Genomic DNA, 14,384 nt, shown 5'->3' on the forward strand with positions numbered 1-14,384 from the left:
GTCAAAGGTCTGGGATGGGGAGTAAGAACAACTGCATTTTAAAGAGCTCCTCGTGTCATACAGCTCTGTTTGCTGGTGGATCAGCAGCATAATCCAGGTCCTAACCCTGTAACCCCACTGTAATCTTAAGCAGGAGTCAGTCATTCTGTCACAGGCTCTTGCCTCTGATTCCACTCCAATCAGCAAGAGAATGAGCATCATTAAGGATAAAAACATCTATTTGAACACATATCTTCAATAATTCATCACAATAAAAAGACATTTTAAGAAATACTGTATGATACAATAATGACATTCTAAAGTACGCTGTGGCAAAGCGATGAGAGTGTGAAAGAGGCATATTTAGTCATTTTGGTCCTTGGTGTCAACTCACTCGTGGCCTTGATTAATTGGGCCACGGGTCGGAGACAAGTCAATCAGGTGGCCTAGGGCCTCTGAGTCCCCAGCACTTGTGATGCCCCGTCCGGGGTTTCCAGCCACATGCTCATAGTCCCAACTGTCTCTGAAAGCAAAAGGACAGTTCTGCACGTTCAGGGAGGAGAGGCTCAACAGATACTTTTGCCCAGTACATTCACACAGTTAGGGGAAAAAAGACTCAGGGATCTAGAGCTGTACAGAAAATGGCTCAGTCTGTCATTTTACACATGAAAACCCGACCCCAATTATTCACTGTTATTTGCCCATCTTAGCACATTTGAACTCAATGCAATAATACAAAGTCTGCTGTTGAAATTGCTTATAATATGGAAGGCATTGACAAAAGGTATTTTTTAACCTCATTGACAAAAGGTATTTCTTAACCTCAAGGGCCCCAGCTGAAAATTATGCATGTGGAAAAGTGCATACTCATTTATTTCAGCATTTTACCTTTTAAATTATGCATAGGTATCCCTGAAACAAGGTTTTATTAAGATGAATAGATTATTGGAGAAGATTCCATCTGTCCACTGTGAACTGTTAGTAAATGTATTGTGATTTGCCAGAACCATAATTTACCAAGAGGGTTTTCTCTAATTTTGGGGGAGAATGTACGTTATCACCTATGGGCTTTTATATATGGAGGCAAGTGTGTACTTTGTTATTTTGCATTGAGAAATAAATAATTTGGGAGACATCTTTTTTCCTCCTTTGCAGCCTGTGTAACTTGTTTTCTGTGCCTTGTGAACCCCAGACCAAAATCACTTCCCCTTTGAGCTCGTCTTCGTTTGATGGTGAGAAGACCAAGAGGCACTGGGGGGGGGGGGGTCCTAACTTCTGCACTGATGACCTGTGCAGTCTTGGGAAAATCACTCAGCTTCTCTGTTCCTCCGTTTCTTGTTTGTAAAGTGAAGAATTGAGACTAGAGACGCTCAGAGGCTTTCCCGTTTCCAGTGTCCTAGGGCTCTACACTTCTGGCCCTGGTCCCTTCGGCCTCAGGTCAGCACCTCGTTGCTGCGTAAGAATGCCTGATAATTAGTACTTTGCCCAAAGTCCGGAGCAGCGCTCTTCCTTTCCTGGGCTTCCCCATGAATAGGTTAGTCCTGGTGTTCATGTTCATGGGTGACTTGAGGCTTGGGCACCAGGAGGCTAAGGCGGCCTCTCCCTTTGCACATTCTGGCCGGTGGCCCCACCACGGTCAGGTGTCTGATGTACAAGTCCCAGACAGATGGCACAGTGGTCACAGCCTGCACTGCTAGGCACATGACACTACTAAATAGGTCAAGTACTACGCAAGCACTTTCATAAAGGTCAAGGACATTTAAGACACAGAAGCCAAGGCAGAGGAACCACAGATGTTTAATCATCAAATATGGAAGAGATCTTCTGGGTGTGGGAGGCATTCTTCTGTCATATTTTAACTCTGTCTCCCTTGGAAACACATGTCCGCACACGACATTCAGATCGAACGATGAAAACTGAGGGACCAGCATCCAGCAGGTCGCTACACGTCCATGGGTGGTTTCCCCTGTGCAGCCGACCTGGTTGGTTGTACTGGTGTCATGTGCAGACAGCCTGGGGCACTTTATGGCGAAATTCATTCCAGTAGCTGAGGGTGGATTCTGCAGTGAATAACTGCAAAGAGGGCAGGTTCTGATGAAAGAATGAACTTAACCTAGAACCAATGAAGGAAGGGCAGTGAAAAAGCCCGATGCTCAGCTGCAGGTCCTGTCTTCCCAGGTCACTGCTGAGCACACAGCCCAGAAGTGCTGGTTACTTGCTCCAGTGCCTTTTATGTCAGACTCAGGGGACCCACCAGCTCTTTTGGTCATGACAGTGGTTATACAAGTCTTTGAAATATTCTTGAAAAGCTAAGAGAGGTTTTGTATGACCAGCTAGAGGCTGTTTTTCTCTGTGATGGAACAGTAGGTCAGGGGCATAACTAACAAAAATAACAGTAAAAGCTGCTATATTTTGAGTACTTCCTACATGCTGAAAACTGGGTAAATGCTTTACCCACATATTGTATCTATTTTTTTTTTGCAATAGGAGGGAGACAGACTCTATATAAAGAATTTATAAATTATGCAAATTGTGGTTAACCACTGTGGGAGGGCTTAGAATTTTCTTCAGGGACTTCTAAAGAAAAGGGAAGGATGGTCCTTTTAGATCATCCAGGAAGTCCTGCCTGGAAACAGGATAAATCTGATATCTAAGCCCTTCTAGTTCTGAAAGATTAGCTTGTTTCCTCACATTTTGAGTTCTTGTGGAAGTGTCAAACTCATTTTCACTGGGGGCCACATCAGCCTTGCAGTTGCCTTCAAAAGGCTGAATGTAATTTCAACTCCTTAACAGTTAAGGAGTAGTTACATTTATACAGTCCTAAAATTATTTTGGTCCTTTGAAGGCAACCGCGAGGCTGATGTGGCCCCCGGTGAAAATGAGTTTGACACCCCTGTGCTAGATGAAACGATATTGGGAGACGGCAAAGTCCTCTCACTATGGATTAAGATGAAAACAGGGGGGAAATGAGGTTTGAAGAAAACCAGCAAACACTTGGCATCGTGATGAGATCTAAATGAAATGGCCCACCATAGCCCAGTTCCCTGATTTCATGGATTCTAGTTCTTTGATTTTTTTTAACCTGCCTGGTTCCAAACAAAGTGTCTACATATTTATATTCATATTTAGTGAAATCCAATGGGCACATTGGGATTAAACTCTGGAGTCCCAGTGTGGCGGGTGTAATGTTGGCATTGACATTACTTGGCTGTAACCAAACGAAGAGGCGCTCAGGAGGAGCCAAGTAAACGCCTGCCAGTTACCAGGCTCACAGTGACCCCAGCAGAGCGCAGCATGAGAGCTGCAGCGCTGTCCTGTTTCAAGTGGCAGGGAGCAAGCACACTGTGCTTCTGCCGTGCATCACATTACACCATTGAATTAAAGTGTAAAAATATGTCCCCTTCCAATTATTTCAAATATCGAGCTGTTTTCACTGTCTTCCATTTTGAAATACCCATTCCTATTCCTGTCTGTTTGGATGATTGCCATCCGTCAGTGTTGTAAGATGTGTGTGCAATTGGTTTATACGATTTTTCTTTCGTTAGTGAGTATCTGGACCTATGTCTGCTTCTCTGAGTAGCTTAAAAAAAATTAAGACACCTTCTCTTCAGAACCAGGCAGAACATGAACATAAGGGCTATTTTTTTCCTTATTGTATTTGGCTTAATTTTAGGCATTATTATATCTTCCCAAAGAGGGGTAGTGAGCTGATGACTCAACTGCAGCAATTATTTTAAACAATATTTGTAGCATTGCAAGAAATCTAGATGAAATTTCTGGAAAAGAACAAGCTACCCCACCCAGATGTATTACAAATATGCTTGACTGGCATTTGGAAAGAAGAAAGAAACTCTTATTAAAATTTAACATCAATTTGGCCAGACTTGGGCCGAATTGAAAGAACAGAGTGCTGCTCAGTGAAAAGCCAGGGCTGGGAGTGGTGTGCTTCCCACTCCTGAGGCTGGAACAATGAAAGAGAGAATGGCCCACTAGTTCCTTCATGGCAGATCTACGCGTCTCAAATTCCAAGAGTTATTTGTACCAGATCTTGCCACCATGCAATGGCGTTTCCTTTTGAAATGCTTAATTTGTAGATGCACGGATCTGATTTCAGTGGACAGAGGGAATATCCAAAGCCTGCATTGTCTCCGAGAGAACAGACTGTCCTGGAGCCATGCTGGTTGACACAGTGGTAGTGAAGGTCGCCTCACCTGAGCACCGTTCACACGGGGGCCTGGCCTGGCCGACCTTGAAGCTTCTACTCTGCTCGAATCCTGCTGGCTTTTGAAGGCTCTGAGTGGGCAACCTGGTTGCAGCACTTGAGACTATCCAGCATCCATAACAACTTCTAAGTATTCTTCTTCTCTCTGTGCCCCAGGTTCTTAAGCTGACTCATTGCTTCTACACTCTGAGAGAACTTCCAGCCCAGTGTCCGGGTTGGGGTTGTGGGAGGCACTGAACCAGGCTGGAGCGCCCTTGCAGGTGTGGCAGCAGAGTGGTCTGCCACAGTAGCACTCTGCCTGGTGCTGTGGACCCATGACACAGGCCTCCTTTGTGACAGTGAAAGACGCACTGCATCGTGTGCCACTGGCCCCAGAGGGACCGCTCTGCTGTAGAATGACTGTCTGGACTCGTGAGACCTTTGTAAAAGGCATTTCTTAGAAAAGTATTTGTAAGGAGATCCATCATGATTTGCTCGGTTTGTGGTGAAACATCGAAGTTACCCAGATCGTTGAACACATCACATACAGATGCAACACATACAAGCAAAGCTAATTCACTATGATTCCTAGCAAATTACTAAACTCCATGGGGGTGAGGAAAGGGGGAGGGGTTGCAGGGAGAGAGAGAGAGAGAGATGGAAGGAGAGAGGGAAAGAGAGGGTAGAGAAGGAGAGATGAGATATGCAAACCAATTTTTTATGTTCCCGTTTTGAAGAGTCCAATCCCAAGCAGGAAAAGATGAAGTCCTGCCCAGATTGGCCAGAGGCCTCTCATTATGAGGACCACCTGTGAGCAAAGCTGCAGCAGCCCCCAGCTCTAGTCCTCATAAAAACTGAGAGGCAGTGTATTGTTAAAGTACAAGCATGAACATACTTCAGACCATTTCGTTAGCAGCATGGTTCCAAATGCAACATTCCCGTTATCAATCAAGTTTAAATCAGGTGGCTTCAACGCGTCTGTCCAGTTAAGGTCCTTAAAGGAGCAGTGCAAAAGAGGGAGAGAAGACACCTTTCAAATGGCAGACACTCCTTATAAGAAGTTCTTTAGGGTTCTAATCTGATGACTATTCAATTTGATTTGGGGCACTTTTTAAGCCACCATTTGGCACTTTCTGTCCGAAGTCCTTAGGCACAGTGTGACAGAGTCAGCTTGGTGAGCCCTTCCCCGTGCATGCGGTACAGCAGCTGAAACTCGGCAGGCAGCTGGTGGGACTCCTGCCACTTGGTGGTAAACTTGGTTCCTTTTTTGTCATAGTAATGGTACGGAAGATCTTCCCTTGTGTTGGGGTCAAATCCAAAAGGCCAAAATCCATACAAATGGATCTCTTCACATATTGCTGATGCAAGAGTGTACATAAGAATACCTGTGCTCAGCCGTTTGGGTGACAAATGTTTGTTTTTCCAGTACCTGTGGAACAATAAGTATAGGTCGATTCAGAGGCCAGTGGTGAAGGCTTTGATCCGAGAGGTCATTCTGACTGGGGCTGGGATGTCAGTTTGTCCAAGCAACTTAGTACTTGCTTCGAATCTACCTTTTAGACCACAAGACACCTCTGGGCAGGACCAGCCACACAAGTAGTGAGACCACGTGCAAAATGAAAATGTGTGGCCTCATTTCAAAAATTATTGAGGATTCCAGGAGGGTGGCAGCAGATTATTAAACCAAAGGCTGTGCCCTCCTAAGAGCAGGCTCCTGTGTGAAACACAGGTCACACAAGTTTGAAGCCAGCTGTGCCTCTGGGCTGCCCTGGAGGGTGGTGGCTCTGACCCAGAGGCAACACCACAGAGGCATGAGAATGATGATACCTCTCATACTCCAAGGGACCTTGGAAGTGGGGAGAGGGTTGTTGATTCTAAAGGGACCTCCCGCGTCACTTCCGTACCCAAACCCAGAGAGTAAATCCTTCTTCTTGGGTTTGGAAAGATCGTGAGACTTATTTTTTTATACCTTCTTACAAGATAAAATCATATCCCTTGCTCCCTTTTCTTCTGACTAGGGGTTCCCAAGTCCATTAGCATGCCAGGACCTAAGAAAATCATACGTTTTCTAAATTGAAAAAAAAAAGAGCTAAATTATGGTTGTTGTTCCTTCCAGGGTTAGATAGTATTTTGAACCCACCCTCCCTTCCCACACTGCCACATTGTTCACACTGCTGTGGCATGAGTGTGTGTGTGTGCGTGTACGTGCGCGTGGGCACGTGCACACCATTGGCTGTGTAAGCAGAATTCAACTGTTCACGAGTCAGTTTTCTAAGGACTGTATTTCCTGCAAGTTTTTGTTGAACCAGTGTGTCCGGTCCAAGCCTGAGGGCGGGGGACACTACGGCCAGCTCTCTGAGCCTCTGGAAGGCTGGGGGCAGGGTAGGTCACAAAGGCCAGTTTTGTCAAGTTTCTGAGCACGTACAGTTCTTTCTTCACTTCTCGAGGGCTTTAAAGATAATCCTTTCCCACTGCAGCTGAAATGTAAACATTCAATCTTGGTTTTAACATTCTAACTTACGGACTAAGAATGACTAGCCACAGTTCTTTTGGTGCAGCTGAACTTAACTAGAGCAACAGGGGAGCAAAATGAGGAAGTCGAAAGATCACCGGAGAGGCCGGCTTCTCATTCTGGTATGCCCCTTCCTGGGCAGCGACACTGGGTAAATAGCTCCTGTTCTTTGTACCTTAGTTAACTCCTCTTTAAACTTAGGAGTTGGGCTGTGTTGCCTCTCGAAAAGGTAATTATACAACCTGGGAAACTGGGACAGTCCCAGTTTCTGTCTGTTATCCTCCTTGTAATTATTAATAGTGTCCTCTTTCTCTCAAAGAAAAAGTTTCAGTTTGGACTATAAATGATGGTGTCACCCTACCTGTTCGATACATACCAGCATATTAGATGGCAATTCCTCCTTCTATGAGAGGTCAACCAAACAGACCTTAAATTTGGAAGCTTCTAGAGCACAGGTGGCAACCCCAAGGCCTGCAGGCCGAATCCGGCCCTCCACCTTGTTGTATCCGGCCCGGCACCTTGTTCTACTCGGCGGCTGTGCCGGGCTCTCGCTTAACTGTTAAGTAGTTACATGTACACAGTCCTAAAATGACATTCGGCCCTTTGAAGGCAGCCGTGAGGCTGATGCGGCCCCTGGTGAACATGAGTTTGATGCCCCTACTCTAGAGGACTATGGGGTGAGATAAAAATCTCTGGAATTCCCCATTCTCACCAGGCCTCTCAGAGCCCACTCTTTCGTGTAGTAATGTCTGGACAGTGTGTTATGACATTTGGGCTACTTGCATATGGAGAAATCAAGAGTTGAGGCAATTTCTTCAGGTGATTTAAAGGAAAAAAAACCCCTTAAATATATCATGTTTTATAAAATGCCCCTGGATTAGTGGTTCCCAGTTCTGACTGCATAATAGAATCATCTGCGGAGTTATAAGACATCCCAAATGCTTGTTCCTACCCTTCTCCTCCACCAGACAAAGTACATTAGAATTTCCTGAAGTAGAGCCCAGGCGACAGTGATTCTAAAAGTTATCCAAGTGATTCTAGTGGACAGCCAGAGTTAAGAATCATCGGACTAGACAAAAATATTGCATTTCTGGTCAATCTGTCTATCACATTACAAGGGATAACAATGAGCTCATAAAAACCTTTCACATATTTTGACACGCAAACCCCAAATTACAAAAGGCACATTATGCAATTTATGAGTTATCTAGGTGTTTGTCTAATTTTGAACATCTATAAAACACCCAAATATCAAATAAAAAGCAATATTTTAAGTCAACTGCATCTTTAAAAAAATGCTTGATTTGCTAATTTAGCAATTGGCATTGTTGGGACATAGCTATCCATTTAAAGAAAATTCTTAGCCCTGGCTGGCATAGCTCAGTGGATTGAGCTCAGGCTGTGAACCAAAGCATCGCAGGTTCAATTCCCAGTTAGGGCACATGCCTGGGTTGCAGGCCACGGCCCCCAGCAACTGCACGTTGATGTTTTTCTCTCTCTCTCTTTCTCCCTCCCTTCCCTCTCTAAAAATGAATAAATAAAATCTTTAAAAAATAGCAACTGTATAAAAAAATTAAAAAAAGAAAAAAGAAAAAGAAAATTCTTGATCTGTGGTGATTTCCATGACTGCTTGTTGGGTCTACCACCAAGCTAGAGGACAAGGGACTAGAGGGTGGAGGCTGATGAACCACCAATCCCCACATTTGGCACTTGGTGACCAACTAGGGGTAGATGATTGAACTTTTTACCTGGAATGGTTCATTCATTTGTTACAAAACAAAAGGAGTTTTCCCTAAACTACTAAGCTAACCACAACAACTAACTGGATAGTTCCCACCCCCAAGAGATTACAATGTTGATTTGCCATCTGGTGGGGTATGAGTTAAAGGCAATAAAATATACACACCTGTTGACATGTTGCATTATATTCCCAGGCCAAGCCAACTGGACTTTTAACTGACCTCTGTGTTCAACAAAAAAGTCAACTAATGTCCTGGTCACAGTTGCTGAAGTGTGGAAGAAAAATGCAGGGATCCAAAGAATGGCCCCATCGAGCTTTTTTAAACTGAGGAAAAAGTTGTTACGGTCCTGAATGGTCAAAAGGTTGTTGTAGTATTTTTCCAGGATGCTGGGGTTGAAGGTGGTAAGGTTGATTTTTCTTCCAACATCTCTTTGGAAGGCCTCCGTGGGGGCGAAATTGCAACGGAAAACAAAATCTGACTTATCTATTTCTTGTCCACACCGGCTCCCTGTCAGGATCCCACTATTTCCAACCACAGCACAGATATTGTAATGCTTATTCACAATGGGCGACGCATCTGGAAGCAGCGATCGGAAGTTATTGCTAATAGAGAAAACATACTTATGGTTGGAATAATCATAGTGCATCAGTTGTCCGATCCGAACACTATTCTTGGTCAAAGAAAAATTTTTTATTACATCGACATGCTGAAGAATTTCTTGCCTAAAATAAAAAGAAATTCATTAAATGTATCCCATTCAAAACTGATTTTCCATCTTACGTCTTAACGCTGCCATTTCATTCAGACAAGAATCACTGGCCCATTGGATCCAAGAAAGATTATATATTCATAATTATGGTCTTTGAGGGGAGGCTGTTTCAGAATCTACACACATGTGTTAATCTCTTAGCCAAGTTGTGGATGTAATCCTTTGAGGCTGGTAAGTGGTGTAACTTACAGTTTTAGCTGCCATTCTTTGGTTTTCTGTTCTACATGAAGAGCGTATTTGATTAAGGGGAAAGCACAGGCCAAACTGTGTTATAAAATACAGGGAGACACTTTACACCGGCCCTAAGAGCTCACCTTAATGTACAAACATTGGTGACTCAGAGTTTGTAACTAGGGACTACTTGTTTGCTGTTGGACCACAGTGATCAAGGAGTATCACATGTCACTGGTGTCCAAGTAAGAGCCGAGTAGATACGAGCTGGTATAGCACTATCTATTATTAAAATATGAAAATGGTAATAGCAGCTGAATATTTAATAGAAATGAGATGATAATCTCATTAGAGTCCTTTGAATAATGAAACAGGGGTATATTTCTACTTGATTTTATAGAAACACAGTTCAGTTGGAGATACCCAGTCCTCAGAAAAAGAAGCTACTGTAAATCCCAAAAACAGTGTCTTTACTCTAAGAATTCAGAGCATAAGCAAGGCAAGGTGATACTTAGCACTAATTTCAGGTTGCTTTCATATTGAGCTTTAAGTAAAATTAAGCATCTCTTAAAGTCTCAGCTATTTAAAATATTTTAGAGAGACCAAGTAACATGTTACTTTGCTAATAGATTCTCCAGTTCAAAGAAATCACATTGAATTTGATGTCTTGTGCATAAAAATAGCAGGACTGAAATTAAATGTTCTGTATATCACCACTTTACCTAGAATTTTATTTTTGAAAATTACTTCATTTGTCAGAGTATGGAGCAGCATAAACTGAAATTTCAGTTTTAATACAAAACTTCCAAAGCTACCAATACTTTTCTTGACGAGCTGTTACAAAGGTAAAATAAGTTTAAAATGATGCAGGGAAAATTAATTAAAGATTACCTAATACATGGTTTTAAATGAGAGAAGTTTTAGGAAAAAATACTGTTTTGGCTGGTCATTTGGGTCATATTGCCTAGTGTGGGAGAATATTTTTATTGCATTAGGAACATGTCCTAGGAAAACATATAATGTGTTCTATACATTGAGGTTTTCCAGGTTTTCCATAAAATTAATATTGGATGAAATCCCCCAAAGTTTAGAAAAGTACTTTTGGGGTTTTAGAATTAATCAATTATTGTCATAGACTAATTTCTAATTAAAGAGTATTTTAAAAGTTTTAATCATAATTACATGATTATGTCAAAAAAGTATGTCAACTTTTTAAGTAAATAACACTTTCATGATACTGTGGATATCTACTAAATTTGTTTTAATTCTGTCATTATGTTAAAAATAAAAAAGAGAGGGCAATAACTAGATAGGCTATGACCAAAACTCAAGCCCCTAAGTAGACTGGTAAAATAAGTATTTAAAATAAGTATTCACACTCCTAATGAATACACTGGATTGCCTACACTCCATTTAGCAGCATAGTAACTCCGCCAAGAAGGAAGTAGAAATGACTTATGTGGGGTTGCTGAAAGTACACCAGAATCACTGAGGAGAATAAATAAATTTAAATAAGTCTCATCCTTCTTTCCCACCTCAACAACCCCCTAAACTCCCAAACCAAAACCTCAGCTGCTACTCCTCCACCCCTAATCAACTCCCTCAGGTATAAAGGGCGCTGCTACAAGACAAGAATGGTGCTGGGCTGCTTTTACAGCACATTAAAAGCTGTTACAGCTCAATGGAAACAAACAGGCAAAACCAAAATAAAACCATTCTTAAATACCAGCGTGTGTTCAGACCAAGGTTTTCACCAGTGAGTCAACGGGGATGGACTATAGTGTTTTCTGTGTGTTTCAACGAGATAATGAGACAGTACTTTTTTACTTAAATTTTTTTTTCCAGCAGGGGGATGAAAATGCCTTTTAACAATTAACTTTTTTTTTTTTTAATAGGTGGCTTGGGCAGTGTTAGCCATGCATGTTAACTATAAATCATGGTGTTCAACTAAGCCCGAGCTAGGGTCGGGCTTATTTTTTTCTTCCGTTCAAATTGGTCTTCCTGATGTTTTCTTTACTATTTTTATTTTTTTGCGAGGGCACTGCATGCATAAAGGGCTACCAGTCAGCCTTTGTACAGTCAGGCCAAGAAGACAATGCAGATACATCTCAGGGTGGGAGACAGAACTTTGCTGTTCTGATGATTTTGTTTCCTTTTTTGAGCTCTACAATTCAAACACCTTTTCATCTTTTCCCCCTATCCTACCTTTGACGTAAAAATGCCGTCCGATTAAATGTCCACTTAGAAGGTTTCTCTTGGAGTTCGTGGGTCAGAGAATTCGTAATGGGCACAAATGACGGGTTTAGAAACTTCAGCGCGAATTGCGACCTGGAGGGGAGCGTGAGCACAGACAGACGTGCCGGCCTCAGCTGGGGGAGCCCTGCGGGGCCCGCCGGCGGGGGGCGGGGCAGCTGGCACTCGCCCGGCTCCCTCCCGCCCCGGAGGCCCCTCTCGCTGGTCTCACCCTCCGCTCTCCACCCTCCCCCACACCCGGTAGTAAGGAATAAATCCAGGGAAATCCGTCCCCTTTGTCCATCCCTCCGGGCGCCGGAGAGACCATAAAATGGCCGTCCGCGGAGCACAGGGGCGGGAGCGGGCGCGCCGCCGGAGCCTGCTGCGCAGTGAGGACCGTGGAGTCAGCACCGCGGACAGCGCCCGCCCCGCTCCGGGCTGGACCCGCGCAGCCGGCAGTCCGGCAGTCAGGGTGAAATGATTTTTGGAGAAAGGGCAGAGGAAACCAGAGATCTAGAGCAAGGCTGGGGGGGGGGGGGGGGGGGTCCTGCCTTAACCTCTTCCTACCCGAGCTTAGGTCTGCTTTCATTTCTGGTTTTCCGACCGGGGATCCCCGGAAGCCACCGGCCAGCTCTGCTCTTCTGCCCAGGTGGGGCTTCTAGGTTTTGCACCTCTGGTCCGACTTGGACCACAGATTGCAGCTTGCATTTGCCACCCACCCATCAGGTGGCCTTGTTAGGAGAGCTCCTAGAGGTCAAAGGTAGGGGCAGGAGGTTCTCCTTGAAGACCCAAGCCACACCTGGCGCCTGCCCCCTGCCTGGTCCAGCCTTGCTCCTGGCACTTACTTAGACCTGGGGTGAGGGTGGGCGGCACTTAGCCGGGCGGGGGAATTACAGAAAAACTGGAAAAGGGAGGGGGAGGAGGAATGGCACCCGGGGTGAAGGGATCATGGGGCTTGGGAAGACTAGACTCGCACCACAGTTGATGGTATGGGGGGTGAGGAGATCGCAAGGGGAGTGCAGCGCCTGCGCCATTAGGCCGTCTCTGACCAGGCAGAGTCCAGCCTCAGAGTGAAGTCCCCAGACAGGGCCCAGGGAAGGCGCTCACCTCACCACGCACGTCCATCTCCCGGTTCACCACCCCCCCTCCCAAACACACACCTTGCCTCTCCTTCCACCACCATTCTCCTTAAATCCTACCCCCATTTTGGAAGTGGGGGAGGGGATGCCGAGGTATATGAGAAATGCAATCACATCCATTAGTACAATGGAGTTGCGGGGTTTGGGATTAAAAAATAAGTAAATAAAACGGAGGAGGGAGGGAGAATTGGAGAGAGGAGTGGCAGGGCCCCACAGTTTATCTTGCCCAAAGTGTCTCAGAGAACCCAAAACATCCCCTCTCATCGTCCCCCCCACCGCCCCCCCCCTTCAACCCAGATGCCCGAGGGCGCTCAGAGGCCCTCACTCACCGGAATCCCGCGTGGAACATGTACATTCGGGGCGCCCCCGGGCTGGCGTACTTGGAAGTGGTGAAGATGTTCTCCTTTTTCAGGGACACGTAGCTGATGAGCGATAAAATCAGCAGGGCAACGCTGAGCATGACCAGCCCCAGCACACTGGCGACCCGGGCCATTTTGCAGTTTCTCATCCTGGGCTGGGCTGGTATCAGAGACAGCGGGGAAATCGGTCCATTGAGCAGCCAGCAGCTCGCTGGCGTGTCAGTGTGTGTGTGTGTGTGTGTGTGTGTGTTCGCGCGCGTCAGCGTGTGCGGCGGGGGAGGGGACCGGGCCGGGGAGCCACAGAGGGAAGTGGGAGGTGTGGGGGCGGGCTGGGGAGCCCGAGAGAAGTGGGACCCCTAAGGCTGGGGCAGGTGGGGCGGGAGGCCAAGCAGGAAGATGGAGGGTCTGCGCTGCGGGCCGAGCTGGAGCACGCGGCACCGTGCGTCTCTGGCCGCAGGCTCAGGCTCCCCCGCGCGTTTCCAGCGAGGCTGCCATCTCCTCCGCCGCCTGCAAGATAAATGTGATTGGAATAATGTTACAGTTCGATCTAAGCACAGGATTTAATTAATGAACTCTAATCTCCCAAATAACCGGGGGAGGGGCGAGGGAGGAGCGGGAGAGGGAGGAGAGTAGGGGTGGTGGAGGAGGGAGGGGAATTGAGGCTGGAAGGCTGCAGCCCACTTCCACAACCTCCTGCCGAGGGGGCAGGTGGGGAGGTGGCTGTGGATAGACAGAGGCCCGAACTCAGTTTAATGGACCATTTGTTACTTTGTAAATATATCACAGAATAGGGAGACACATGATTGGATTTGCTGTCCTGGAGGGTACACACCAGCTGAGAGCTTCTGAGAGGCAGGGAGACTAGTTTTAGAAAGGCAGACATTTAAACGCTTGTCTCTTCACGAAGGAGGCACTGCCCTGGGTCCCACAGGGTAGCACCCTCCCCTGCTCCCCAGCAAGGAAGTCCTAACCAGAGGTTGGCCAACCTGACTTGTGAAATTTAAGCCTTGGAATTTTCCAGAAACTCTCCTTTGCCTTCTAAGCTTACTACATGCTTTGCTCCTCTCCAAAAGACAGGTAGTGCTTCATAAAGTACTGGCTCCCCCTCCTCTGCCCGAAGCCCAGCAGCCCCAACACACCGCAGGTGGCCAACAGCAGAAGGCCATGTGTTGACCGGGCCCAGAGCAGTTCTCCCCTCTTTAACTTGAACTCTGCATTCCCCACTTGTCTGACCCATCCCTGTGCCCAGGCCTTGAGCATGGGCCATCTAGTTTAGTCCT

General features: G+C 45.8%; 1 protein-coding gene across 1 annotated transcript; it reads right to left on the bottom strand.

Moving 5' to 3' along the window:
• Window positions 1-5,209: 5,209 nt before the first annotated feature.
• ST8SIA3 (ST8 alpha-N-acetyl-neuraminide alpha-2,8-sialyltransferase 3) lies at window positions 5,210-13,635 on the bottom strand. The gene is made up of 4 exons (XM_028524682.2): window positions 13,075-13,635; window positions 11,580-11,702; window positions 8,599-9,156; window positions 5,210-5,609 (listed from the first exon to the last, which is right to left on the bottom strand). Exons 1-4 carry the CDS (start codon window positions 13,251-13,253, stop codon window positions 5,327-5,329), a joined length of 1,143 nt encoding a protein of 380 aa, XP_028380483.1. The 5' UTR covers window positions 13,254-13,635; the 3' UTR covers window positions 5,210-5,326.
• Between the last annotated feature and the right edge of the window lie 749 nt (window positions 13,636-14,384).

Source organism: Phyllostomus discolor, chromosome 9, assembly GCF_004126475.2.
Source record: "Phyllostomus discolor isolate MPI-MPIP mPhyDis1 chromosome 9, mPhyDis1.pri.v3, whole genome shotgun sequence".
NCBI classification, from domain to species: Eukaryota; Metazoa; Chordata; class Mammalia; order Chiroptera; family Phyllostomidae; genus Phyllostomus; species Phyllostomus discolor.